Source organism: Corvus cornix, chromosome 3, assembly GCF_000738735.6.
Source record: "Corvus cornix cornix isolate S_Up_H32 chromosome 3, ASM73873v5, whole genome shotgun sequence".
NCBI lineage: Eukaryota > Metazoa > Chordata > Aves > Passeriformes > Corvidae > Corvus > Corvus cornix.
In genome coordinates, this window is record NC_047056.1 from 84347333 (window position 1) to 84359964 (window position 12632).

Here is a 12632-nt window from a genome sequence, read left to right on the forward strand (position 1 = left end):
GTGTTATCATGTTTTGTAAATTATCTCATTGGAAGAAGCAGAACTATGTTATCAGCAAAGTAAAAGTCAGCATGTGCAAGATAGCCAAAATCTGAAAACTGGCTTTTTCAAGACTACTCTGGAGACATGCAGCCTTCTGAGGTCACCTGAATCCACCCTCAAATGATATTCTCAAGCATTATTTTCTGCCTATACCCCCCCTTCAAAAAGCAATTTAATAGCACCCATTGAACTATATCACCTGAACATCTCTAGCGTAACTTGGGAGAGGCAGGAAGTTGAGTTCTGTACCTCCCACAAGAAGCTGAGCAGAATTACATCTACAAGGCCTCAATTTTAGAGAGAAAAAAAGCATGAACACCACCATCAACAACAAAACACCACCAAAGCAATATGAGATAATCTGAGTTGGGCACATTCTAAAAATAATGATGCTCAGGATCTTGGGTCCTGGCAAAGTTTGCTTTCAGCTCTGTCTGAATATAACTTTTCTTTCTGGGCAGGGATCAGATCTCTGCTCAGATGCCAGACAGGTTATGATTAATCGTCACCTACTAGTAAAAGTAATTGGCAGGATATCTTCAGGAAATTCTTGGGATGGATGATGCTGTTTGATTTTTGCAGATGTTGTTGTCACTCCAGCCAAAAGGTCTTTGTGTTTTCAAATGTGTAACACCATCTGGATGGAAATCATCTTAATTGTCATTACAGGCAAAACAAGGTTGTGATTTCGCTTCCTTTTTTAATCTTTTTGTAAGATGCAAAACAACATGGTATTTTTAGAGGTAGGAAAGTGAGCTGGTTTTGCGTATCAAGATAATTCACAGAGATAAACATGGATGAGTGTGAAAATTGACTTTTATTGCTGTTGAAAAACAGGAAGATAGTAATGTATGGTAGTGGCACATACAAGAGAAAGAAGTTCTACAGAAATATGTAATACTGTCTAGGCACTGAAGTGGAATAAAAAAAATCCAGAGGTTAATACCTCATCTCTACTTAATTTTTTTTGTTTGTTTGTAACAGTGGAAAATGGCTACATTAGTCACTGCCTTCCATTTTAAGGAGTCCACTAAAACTGATCTGTGAATAGAAACTTGGATTTTTCTTATTATCAGCTAAGCAATATCCCAGGGAAGAAATCAAATAGATGAATCACCTTGAACCCTTCTTTCCCTTTCTAGTTTTTATTTGCAATATATAGGAATCATCAGAATAAGCAAACTATTTTAATGTGAAATGAAAGTAACCTCCTGGAAATATAGACAACCTTTTTCTGGAATAAATGTTATTTTTATATAACTGAAGTGGGTCCACTTAGAAAAAACAACTCACCGAAACATAAAGCTATCTTTTCTAGCAAAGAGAGAACTGGAAACAAGTCAAAGACTCTTATTAGGAAAGCTAATCAAATACAACAAAAGTTAACTTGGTACTCAAAAAAATTTCTGAAACAGAAGGAAAAGGATAAGGCAATACTGGATAATTTTTAGATGGGAAAACTAAATATTCCCTTTTTAAATTGTGGACTAATGAAGATGAGTAAGATTTTTCTTTTGTAATTTAAAAAAGTTTTATAATAAAATCCTAATTCCATGCCCAGTAATGGATCAACCAGTGCTACTCACTACTGTGTCAGTGTATTAAAAGTATATGTACCCTGTTCCTGTGTAAAAGTAGCATATTGTCAGACCATGACAGCAAAAACATTAAAATAATGTCATTTAACCTTCTGCTTAGACAGCCAAAATATTTCTCTATGGCCTGAGAACCACAGTAGCTCAACAAGCACTGAATTTTAAACTGTAGCTATGATTGCCATATTTTATTTAGTCCAGATAAGAATAACAACATTAATGGGAACATTTCACCTGTTGTACTGTTCGCAATTATAGTTCATGGCCCTGTTGAGCACACAATCTTTCTATGGACTGAATAAATCCTCAGCAAACATCTTTATGTTATTAGCAGCTGGCTCAATAACTCATAAAAATCTAAGGGCCTCCTGCAAGTTAAGATTAAGTTCAATTGCAAGCCTTTCATGGAGTTATACTTTATTAGCGTTTTCCAATAATTGATCTTTAACATAATTCATATGTACCTGCCAGAAGGAATAAAGCAGTATTTATTCAGTACCAGTTTTATTTGGCTTTAAGACAGGCTGACAGAAGCATTTAAAACTGTATCTTTGACCTAGTACTTACCAACCCAATTTTTGTTCAGCCTAAGAAAAAAACTGAGAGTAACACATGCAGATTCTTTCCATAAATCTTCACTTATTCTGTCCAGAAATAGTTTTGTGCCTTGAAAGCACTGGAAAACAAGGTTTGCTAATCACTTACTATGTCTGTATGTTCCTGGATGGCAGTAGACCTTAGTGAAAAGGGCTATTGCAGTGGAGAGAAAAACAGCTGAAAATTTCTGGACAGAAAGGCAACAGGATGGATAGCCAGACACACATACACCCCTGATGAGTAAAGAGGCTCATTACATCAGGCTGTAAGAAAACCACAAGGTTATCGGCAAGAAAAAAACAAAATAGCTACAGCATGGCAGGACTTGTATATGGAGAAAGGGCTGAATAATTTAGGAGTGGTTAGTCAGAAGACAAATATGAGATGGCAGATAGAGGTATGCAAACTAGTGGAAGATAAGAAGGCCTGTTGGATGCCTCCTATTTACCCTTTCTTATAAAAGTGAGATCAAAAGACAATTTAAATTTGATAAAAAAAATACAAGATGCAATTGACTTGTAAAGTTCATTGCTCTGAGGTATAAAGGAATAACTGGGGGAAATTAAAGAAAAGTTTAGATGTTTTCCCCTGACTTGTTGGAATTAGATTTTTCAGGTGATTCAAATTCTTGTGTGAGTCAGCCACTGATTACTCAATGTGTGATTGGCTATTTTGGGCTACAGGTATTAACACCATCATTAGGGGTCTCTGGCACTAGTCAGCAAGTGGAAAGACACCAACCAGGACTCCTACATGACCCAGCCTTGCAAGGAAGCACTGCTGTGTCCGTGCTGGATCCTTGCAGCCATAATGGGAAGAATCTATAGGCAGGAGCGTGCACTTTCATGGCCTTTTCATCATACTCTAAAACCTTTGGCAGGGACAGGTGGGCAGGGGGTCTGGAAGTGTTCGTCTGACGCATTCCCAGATTGTGGATAAAGTGAAGGCGATACAGTGGCATGGGAGTGGAAAGGCCAAAAAAAAGTGGGAACAGAAAAATCCATGGTGTGTAGGTGAAAATGGATGGGTGGAAACTGACAAGTAAAGATGCTGAAATGATCAGGGAGAGAAAAACCTGTCTCTGAGGGAGACAAAGCCTGTTTGTAGGTGGAGAGGGAAGAGACAGTATTGAAAATCTGCTCTCAAATTCACACACTGGTGGGCAAACAGAAGGTATCCAGTATCTAGCTGAGTTATCTAATGCAGATGTTGAAGGCAGCAACATGGGTCCCTCAGTGTCGGCTGAAAGAGTTCCTACATTCAGTTTTCTGAGCCTCCCTTCAGAGGCAAAAACCTCTTCCTGCTGCCTAAAAGCAGAACTTGCATTTCTAACCTATATAGCTATTTTGGATGTCTGCGTAATCAGTGAGTGCCTCTTGGGACTCCTTTGTTTCTGTAAATACAGAGTTTATTCAGATTACATACAGAACCAGACATCTCCAGTCACTCTTTACCCTCAGCTGCTACCCCACCTGCAATTTGTGTGTGAGTAGCCTAAGAGGGACCACTGTGCCAGTAAGAAGGTTTATATAATTTGGAGAACACTGATGTGGGGCATCTTGCACAACCACACTTGAGACTTCCTGATGTGGGAGACATGAAGAAAGAAATAGAAGCTCTGTTCAGTGCTTGTCAGAAAGGAAAAACCCCATAATCTGGTATCACTCTCACAAACCAAATAGAGGCAATCTCAAAATGAGATCTTAAATACAGTAGATTATGTCATTCTGTGTGACAACTTCTCCAATCTGCCTTGTGACGTTTTCATCACAGATGAAACAATCTCCAGCATGGGGGTCACATGAATAGACTGGGCTGGCAAAGGGGAGCCCCAGGAATTAAAGAGCTTTTGCCTTTGCCTTGGCTGCTGCCCAGGTGGTCACATACATGCATTGGGGCACCAGGACTACACAAGGGTGAAAGTGAGTGGCTTCCTTTACACGACTTAGGAGCTTTTGTAGGTTGATGTAAAATGGATCTGATGGTCACCTTCCTTGGATCTGTATTGACAGCAATATCAACTATTACCAAAGGACAAAGCTCAATTTTGAGAGCTATCAGCACAGGCTTAAAGATAAAAAATGTAATTTTTCTTTAATGGGAGACAACAGGTAAATGGGTGCCTGGTGCTTAAGTGCTAGGGATGGGAGGAAATTAAAATGTGCAGAACATGCCCAACTTGCCATCTAGAAATATGCAAATATTTCTACTTAGCCTTATTAAACTTGTGATATAAATACTGTAACTCTGTTACACAGTGTAACAATATTGTTACGTTGTCAAATCCTTACTAACTGCTGTATTTAACATAGCAGGTGTAAAAAGGAGGAATTAAAAATCTGTATTTTCTCTCTTGTACACAAGTGTTTTCCTAATGTAGCAGTTGAAGTGTAACCATTTGAGACATGATCATGAAAATAGGGATTTCCTGCAACTCTCACCGGACTACTATGCCCATCAGTCACTTCAGCAGTGCTGGGGGCAATATGCAGTTCTCTGAAGGGACACAGAAGAATGGAAACATCTGTGGAAGCTGCATTTCTTCAAGCTTTGTGATCACTAATAAGCTAGTGGCAAGGCTGGATGAAGACACCTGGCAATCAATTTGATTATATTGAGTGTAACAGTGGGCAAAGCGTCTGTTTTAAACTGTCAGCATTGACAGTTAAAAAATTAAAGCTGAGTAGATACCAGAAAACTGCATATGAAGAAACAAACACTATCTCTAAAGCAACTGAAAATGTCTATGTTTCTAAACAATAATACAGTCAAGCAAAATGAAACTACTGTTCTTAGCCAACTGCACCAACAACCCCTTTCTTGGAGACCTCCCTCATACAGAGGTGACTTGAAGAGAAATAAACTAGTGTTCAGCAAAGAGAGCAAAAAAATCACAACATTCAGCAGTTACAAGAAAGATAATTATAAACTAAAAGAAGCAAAGAGATGGAAATATGAAATAGCAGCATGTCGCCTGATCATATGCTGCAGGGTGAATAAAAAAGGAACTGTTATCTCTGCAAAAGAGTTGGTGAAAGTGTACTTAATACAGGTAATCCTGAACGAGGTAGTTTCCCACAATACAATATCTAGAGATGCATAGAGACTGGACATTAGGAGGCATTTATTTATGGAGCAGGTGTTCAAACATGGAAACAGGCTTCCTAGAGAAGCAGTCAATGCCCCTTGAATGTAAGCGTTTAAGAGGCTTTTGGACAATGTCCTTAACAACATGCTCAGACTTTTGGTCAGCCATGCTGACATGGTAACATGCTGACAAAGCCCCCCTGAGTAATTATGGGCATGTTAGTAAAATAGAAGACACACTGAAAGTGGCTTTTGAAGTAAAGCAGTGCAGCAAGCCAGGGGTGTCACAGTCCTGAATGCCAATGGCATTCATGTAATGACTTTAAGTAATGGGCAGTTGCAAAAGCCCAAATAACGAACTCCTAGTCTAATAGGATTCTTTTGGGCTAATATGAAAATGTTCCTAATGTATCTAGATTTCTGCCTGGAGAGCATAATTCACTGTTCCAAAAGCAGAACTTGTACAAAGCAACAATTCTTCTCAAAGAGAAGCTACAGGAAAGAGCTGACAATGATCTGAAATGGGAGTTACAAAGAATATCACACACCGAAGCAGCCGATCTGCAGCACAATATCTGGCAAGAAGCCAAGAAAGCTGAGAATTTTATTGCATATCAATTACACTCTGACATATTGTTCACATCATCAAAAAATATAATTTTTTGTTAGACGATAAGAATGATAAAATTTGAAAAATAAACCATTTTACTACTTTTGAGACTCCATACACTGAAGTAGGCAGATAAATGAATTTGGCACAATCCTGCCTACCTCTAACTTCCACACCAGTGTTTATATTAATAACTACTTAATTTTGAATTGGCAAACTTACACATATTTATGGTATCTGAGAAACTATGTTGTCCATGAATATGATGAGAATTCAGCATAGTATGGCAGGATATGAACATCAAAACAAATAAAGGCAGACTATTAAAAGAAAAGTATTTTTCTAAGCACCTTCATATTCTGGGTATCTCTAGCAGCAACAAGTTTAAAGCCAGTCCCTAAAAAATGGGAGCAAAACTGAACATATGAATACTATAACCAGAAAATGTTGACTGCTGCTTGGTGTGTCAGTTGCTTCCCTCCTTATCATACATTTCCAAGTCACAGCTCATAAACAGCACTGGAAGTTCTATGATACACTTTCATATTACATAATATTTTATAATACATAGAATTTAATATCTATTATTATTATTATCATCATTATCATCATTATCCTTATCATTATACTACAATGTATTTTCTGAGATTCAAATATGAGAGATAAATAATAATTTGAAAGACTTCTTAAATCATATACAGAACCTGGGTGAGGATGGACAGGGAGCCTCATTATTTCTAAATAATTTCTAAATAATTTGACTGTGATATTTGACTTTAGGACACTTTCCTAAAAAAAGGGAGCTGAATTAGCAGTTACTAAACATTTTAGTGGAGGTACTGAGTTATATTAGTCTTGTTCAAAATGGATAACTACCTCATGCTTAAGAAAATATCTTTTATAGCCTTCTAATGCAGGAATTCTATTATTACAAATAAATTCTTTTAAATAAAATGTCACTGTCTTTTAACAGCCTTTGTATCACAAACTTGTCTCTTTATTCCTCATATCCCAGGCTGCCCAATTCATGGTAGTAGCTCCTCTACTCTATGTCACAAACACAATAGTGACTCTAGAGTAAAATCAAAAAACCATGGCATGGACAAACACAGGCTGCTGAATTCTCTAGCTCATACCAGAAAGAAACTTCAATGTGAACTGCATCGTACCAAACTAGATTTCTTTTGAACAGCAGACACACAACTTCTAGAAAGAGGAGACCAGAGACTGAAGTCTTTAATCCCAGCAAATGTTACCTTACTCAGCAGCAAGGGTAGTAGTCAGCAAAAGTAAATATGAAAGGATAATGCCCATAGATTATATTAAGCAGACATTTTTCCTACACATTTCTAAAAACTTCATTGCCAGAACTGTAAAACATGAAGGTATGCCACTAAATACTAATTTTAAAAATCTACATTTTTTGGGACAAATCTAGACTAAAGAGCACCTCTGTTCATCGCACAGAATTATGGCTGCTGAAATTTTTGGTTTTTGTTTCTTTTTTGTTTGAAGCCTAATACTGCTGCTACTGCTACTGCTACTGCTACTGCTACTACTACTACTATCAGAGTATTTTCTGGAGTGAAGTGGGCAGGGTGTTTCTAAGATAAGTTCAAGTTCAGCTGGCAGGAGATCCCCAAACGTGAAATTTGCTGTAACTTTTTTTTTCTGGGTTTTATAATGAGATGTGATGTGAGATATGTCTTCTTGGTCAAGGATATACTTAATTACAGACCATCTCTGGGTTATTTAGAGTTCAAATTACACTGGAAAGGGGCTGTTTATATTGTTTATCACAAGCAGCAGATTTACTATCTGTCTGTATTTAAACTATACAATGTGTCTAAATACCAAGGTGACAGACACACAACGTGCCATTACACAAATATATTGAAGTAATTCAAATTAAATGCTCAGAAGATCTTGTAACACACTAGATATGGATTTGTTTATAAAGGTTTGACAAAAGTACCACATGATGGTTCATTACAACTCTAATTAATGAAAAATAGATCCAGTAATAAGCAACAGTCGCTGCTATCACTTAATGCTCTGAAACAAGGTTTACCAGCCATGAAGTTCAAGGGCCTGATTACAGATAATGGACTTAAGCTTCCTGTTGGGAATTTGCTCATTCTGCAGGCTCAACAGAATTTGAACTTTTGACATTTCCATCATGCTGTAGCTTGACTAGAGGTGAAATAGAAGCAGCTGTGGTGAAACTGCTAATGGACTAACTGAAATATATGAAATCTTTCACTTGGCTGGACCACCAGGAAGTCTAGTTCCCCTGGAGAAATGTAATATTACTAGAAGTAGGCTCAAATTTAAAGTGAAAAAATTCTGAAATAGGGGTTTCCACCCCCAACTTTAAATTTAATAAAGTTTAGGCACTAGAGTCAGGAGTGTGCTCTGGAGGCCAGGAGGACCAGCCCTGTCCTGAGGAGCATCAGGCACAGCATCCCCAGCTGGGCAAGGGAGGGGATTGTCCCGCTCTGCTCTGCACTGGGGCTGCCTCACCTCGAGTGCTGGGGGCAGTTTTGGGTGCCACAATGTTAGAAAGACATTAAACTGTTAGAAAGTGTCCAAAGGAGGGCAACAAAATGGTGAAGGGTCTTGAGGGGAAGCTGTGTGAGGAGCAGCTGAGGGCACTTGGTCTGTTCAGCCTGGAGGAGACTGAGGGGAGACCTCACTGCAGTTACAACTTCCTCATGAGAGGAAGAGGAGGGACAGACACTGATCTCCTCTCTGTGGTGACCAGTGACAGGACTGAGAGAATGGCCTGAAGTTGTGTCAGGGGAGGTTTAGGTTGGATATCAGGAAAAGGTTCTTTACCCAGAGGGTGTTTGGGCACTGGAACAGGCTCCCCAGGGAAGTGATCACAGCCCCAAACCTGACAGAGTTCAAGAAGTGTTTGGACAATGCTCTCAGGCACATGGTGTGACTCTCAGGGGTGCTCCTGTGCAGGGCCAGGAGTTGAACTTTGATGATCCCTGTGGGTCATCTCAGAATATTCTATGATTCTATGTCTAAAATTCACTTGCTCTTGTTGGGCCTTCTCACATAGGAGTCCCTAAGTCTCTTCCAGAGTCAGTGGAGAGGAAGAAGTTTCTTGGACAGCTCAGCAGACTTCAGACATGAAGGTGAGACCAGCAGCATCTTACTCTTTCGATCCAGAGTATTTTATTTATTATTCCTAACTATTTTTACAGTGTCCCAAGTGGAGGCTGCCCTCACAGACTGAGATTTCACTGTGGTGGTAAATCCTCTACACATAGGAGAGTGGCCAGAAGTTTAATTTTGTCAGGTCACATACCACCATCTGGGAGCCCATTGCCAGAGGAAGGACAATGGACTCTTCATTTATTTCAGTGTCCCCAAATGGCTTGACAGGGAGTGGATGCCTTATATCTTCCCAGTTAGACATGCTCTCTTTTATTTTGGGGATGTTCAGGGAGCTAAGGCACAGGCATCAAGTTCTTCCTGGTTGTCAGCATCCCTGGTCTCCAGAGGCTCCAGGAAGAAGTTAGAATATGGACTGCTTGGATTGCTGCTCTTCTGAGCAACACAACACAGCAACACTGTTATGCAGTGCTAACAGCCAAGCTTCGGAGTGATATACCTGTGACATTTAGGATTTGCAGGGGTATGTACATATTTAAGTACCTTACATGCCTGTAAGGATGTGTTACTATGCCCTTTATATTATGTAAACCAGCTCATATACAATCAGAGGAAATGAGGGATGTCAGGTAACATGGGACAAAACACAAAGCAAGGTTTAATACTACACTGTTATTCCCATTTTCACAGAAATAAACAAGGGTACAAAACTGTCAAATAATTTGATAGATGTAATTACTAACCTGATAGCACACAGCAATGCTTGATGAACTAATTTGTCAGAGCAGTGACATTGTAGGCACACTAACATAAGCACAGAGCTTTGGCCCTGAATAAAACTTCTCCGGTTATTAGGTCATTAATGGAAAAAATAAAGGCTGTCTAAATGTGACCCTTGAGGCAATCCTCAAATTTGTTATTTCTAGCCCTTAGGCCATTGCCCTATGTGATTTGTGTTTAATCACAAAAAAATAATCAGGGAAAAGATCTGCTGGAGATATATAGCAAATTTAATTAATAGTAAACAGACTAAATCTTCTAAAATATTATTGTTCCACTGTAACAATAAACGGAAATAATAATTGAATGGATGACTTAGGAAATAATTAACAGTAATAGGCCCAAACTGGTCACATGCACTTAAGGAGGCTTTAGCAGTGATTTCATTGAGTTCTCCCTGAAGCCATCCTTTCTCCACACTGAACACACCCAGGTCTCTCAGCCTCTCCTCACAGGGCAACAGCACTGATCAACTTGATGGCTTCACTGAACTCACTCCAGTTTATTAAGGTCTTTCAGGTATGGTGTTGGAGGGGGAAAATGGGGTGCAGTATCTTGGATGTGGTCTAATGAGCGATGAGTAAAGGGAGATAATAATCTACTGATTGTGCTCTGGCTAACACAGCCTTCTGACCTCTGCTGCTGCCTCACACTTTGCCATGACTGCAAAGCCAAGGTGTCAGGCAAATAATTAATTTGAGTAGCAAGAGCTGCAAGATGATTTGGTTTTTCCTCAAAAGATCAAATCTAGAGAGATGCTGAACATCAGAAACTCCCTTCTGGGATGCTAAAGTCCAGAAATGGACCAAAGCCGATCAATAGAAGAAGAGACATGCAGAACAGTCAATGGCAAGAAATTAAAGCTATTGGTTTACTTTCCAGAAGCTACAGAACAAAGTTTCCTTTCCATCCAGTGAACCAGCATAGGAAGGCATTGTATGTAAGTAGACAAGCAATAGACTGTTGTCTACTAATTAATTCCACTCGCAAGTGGTAGGATTCCTAGGGGGATAGAAAAGATGCTTTTAGGGCCAGAAACTGCTTACATAAACATAGATGAAACGAGAAGAGCAGGTGAATTTCAGAGAAAGAAGGAAATACCATAATCAAGTGAAGTAACCCATCCCCCTACAGGGTGATCTGTGCCAGAAGACCTGCCTGAACTATTTCACCAACAGTAGGAGGGTAGCTATGAGTAGTTTTACGGGAAATGTGGAAATCTATACCACACCTCCTGTGAGTTATCAGATGAATTTGATCTTTGACTTCTGCCTTTATTGGGAAACTGTTTTCCTGCAGATCCCTTTTCAAAATAGGGTTTTGACTGGTCATGAGTTTATTAACCATTCTCACAGACAAATTCTAGAGCAAAGAAGGGGAGGAATAGTCTCTTGAAATAGATGTAGAAGAAAAAATGAAGAAGATGCTGTATCTTATGCTAGTGTCACTGCAGAGCTGATATGTGGACTGTTGTGCAGAGAACAGCAAAACAGGAAGCAGAAATGTTGTCAGAAGATGTCTCTAGGGAGGTTTTCAAACTCCTTGTAGTGTCTGATCACAGAGGTTAAACAAGGAGAACACGATATATACACATATGTACATGACATCTATGTATGTATGTACAAGACATGTAGTGTATCCATTAAAAGCATGCAACTCCTCTGGTCTTCAGTAAGATCAGCTCTCAACCCCTCATTTGTCCAATATATAGGCCAGCTGTATGAGATTCATAGGAAAATGTCTTTTGGAGAACATAAGAAATGTGGACTGACTGGTTTTTAGGGATATAATGATTTATATCTAAAGAAACCCTGGGCAGATGAGAGTTGGCACACAGCTATTCTGGACTTAAAGCTGGTTGATGTAAACAGAGTCTGACTCCAATAGTTTTCATTCAGAAACAAAACAGGTGGGTGAAGGTGTTTATCTTAAAATAACTAGATCTGGGACACTCACCTATTACACAGAATGGTTTCCTCGCAAAGCGCAGTCTTCCTTGCCATCCTCGGTATCGACAACAGCATCCAGCAGACCAGATACGAATAATAAATTCCAAACCAAAGACAACAATCATGACAAATTCCTAGAAATGGCAAATAAGAAAAATGCCTGTTACAGATAACCAGCACTTGAACACCAGGAAAGTTGTCACTACTGTTTGTGTCTAGCAATCCACCTTGAGCATCTGAACATCCCAAGCCAAACTTGGGATCCTGCTCCCCCGGGTGGTTACACATCTGCAAGCAGCACACAGTCCTTAGAGCTTCACAGTGAATGGTCTAAGCCTAACCTGAATAGCATCAAGTATCAGCTAAGATTGGCTGCTGAATATGAAACACCGAAGAACTGAATAATACACAAAAATATTAGAGCAAAGTACTCTAAGACTTTGGATATTGAGCATCAGAGCACAGGTAATTTATACAGCTAGAGAAAAATGTTCCATATCCACATCCATAAAATTAGTTCTTAGTTTAAAAGCTAAAAGTTTTGTGAGATATATTCTCATTGTTGCAATATACAGGTGAAGTAACTGAGATTATGAGTTTGGGAAATCAATTTGTTCCCATCAGTAGGTTAAGGTACATGCAAGTGTAATTACATACAATGGGTATGTAACTGCTTGTAAGGCAATGAATGAATACCCACCCTAGGCATCACTTTCCCTGGACAACCTGTGAATGAAAGCATTTAGAAATTTTGCCTTGCTTGTTTGGCCTGCTTTTCTTTCACATTGGAACCTTCTTTAAGACTGTCTATTTTAATAGCATCAACCTGTATTTATGCAATTTTTA

The 12632-nt window shown here is 39.0% G+C and overlaps 1 protein-coding gene across 2 annotated transcripts in view; it reads right to left on the reverse strand.

The window, feature by feature from the left end:
- KCNQ5 (potassium voltage-gated channel subfamily Q member 5) overlaps positions 1–12632 on the reverse strand; it is a 282302-nt gene that overhangs the window by 57684 nt on the left and 211986 nt on the right. For both annotated transcript variants that reach the window (XM_039569441.1, XM_039569440.1), the window contains exon 3: positions 11794–11920. In XM_039569441.1, coding sequence (XP_039425375.1) covers positions 11794–11920 — 127 coding nt within the window. The remainder of the gene's footprint in view (positions 1–11793; positions 11921–12632) is intronic.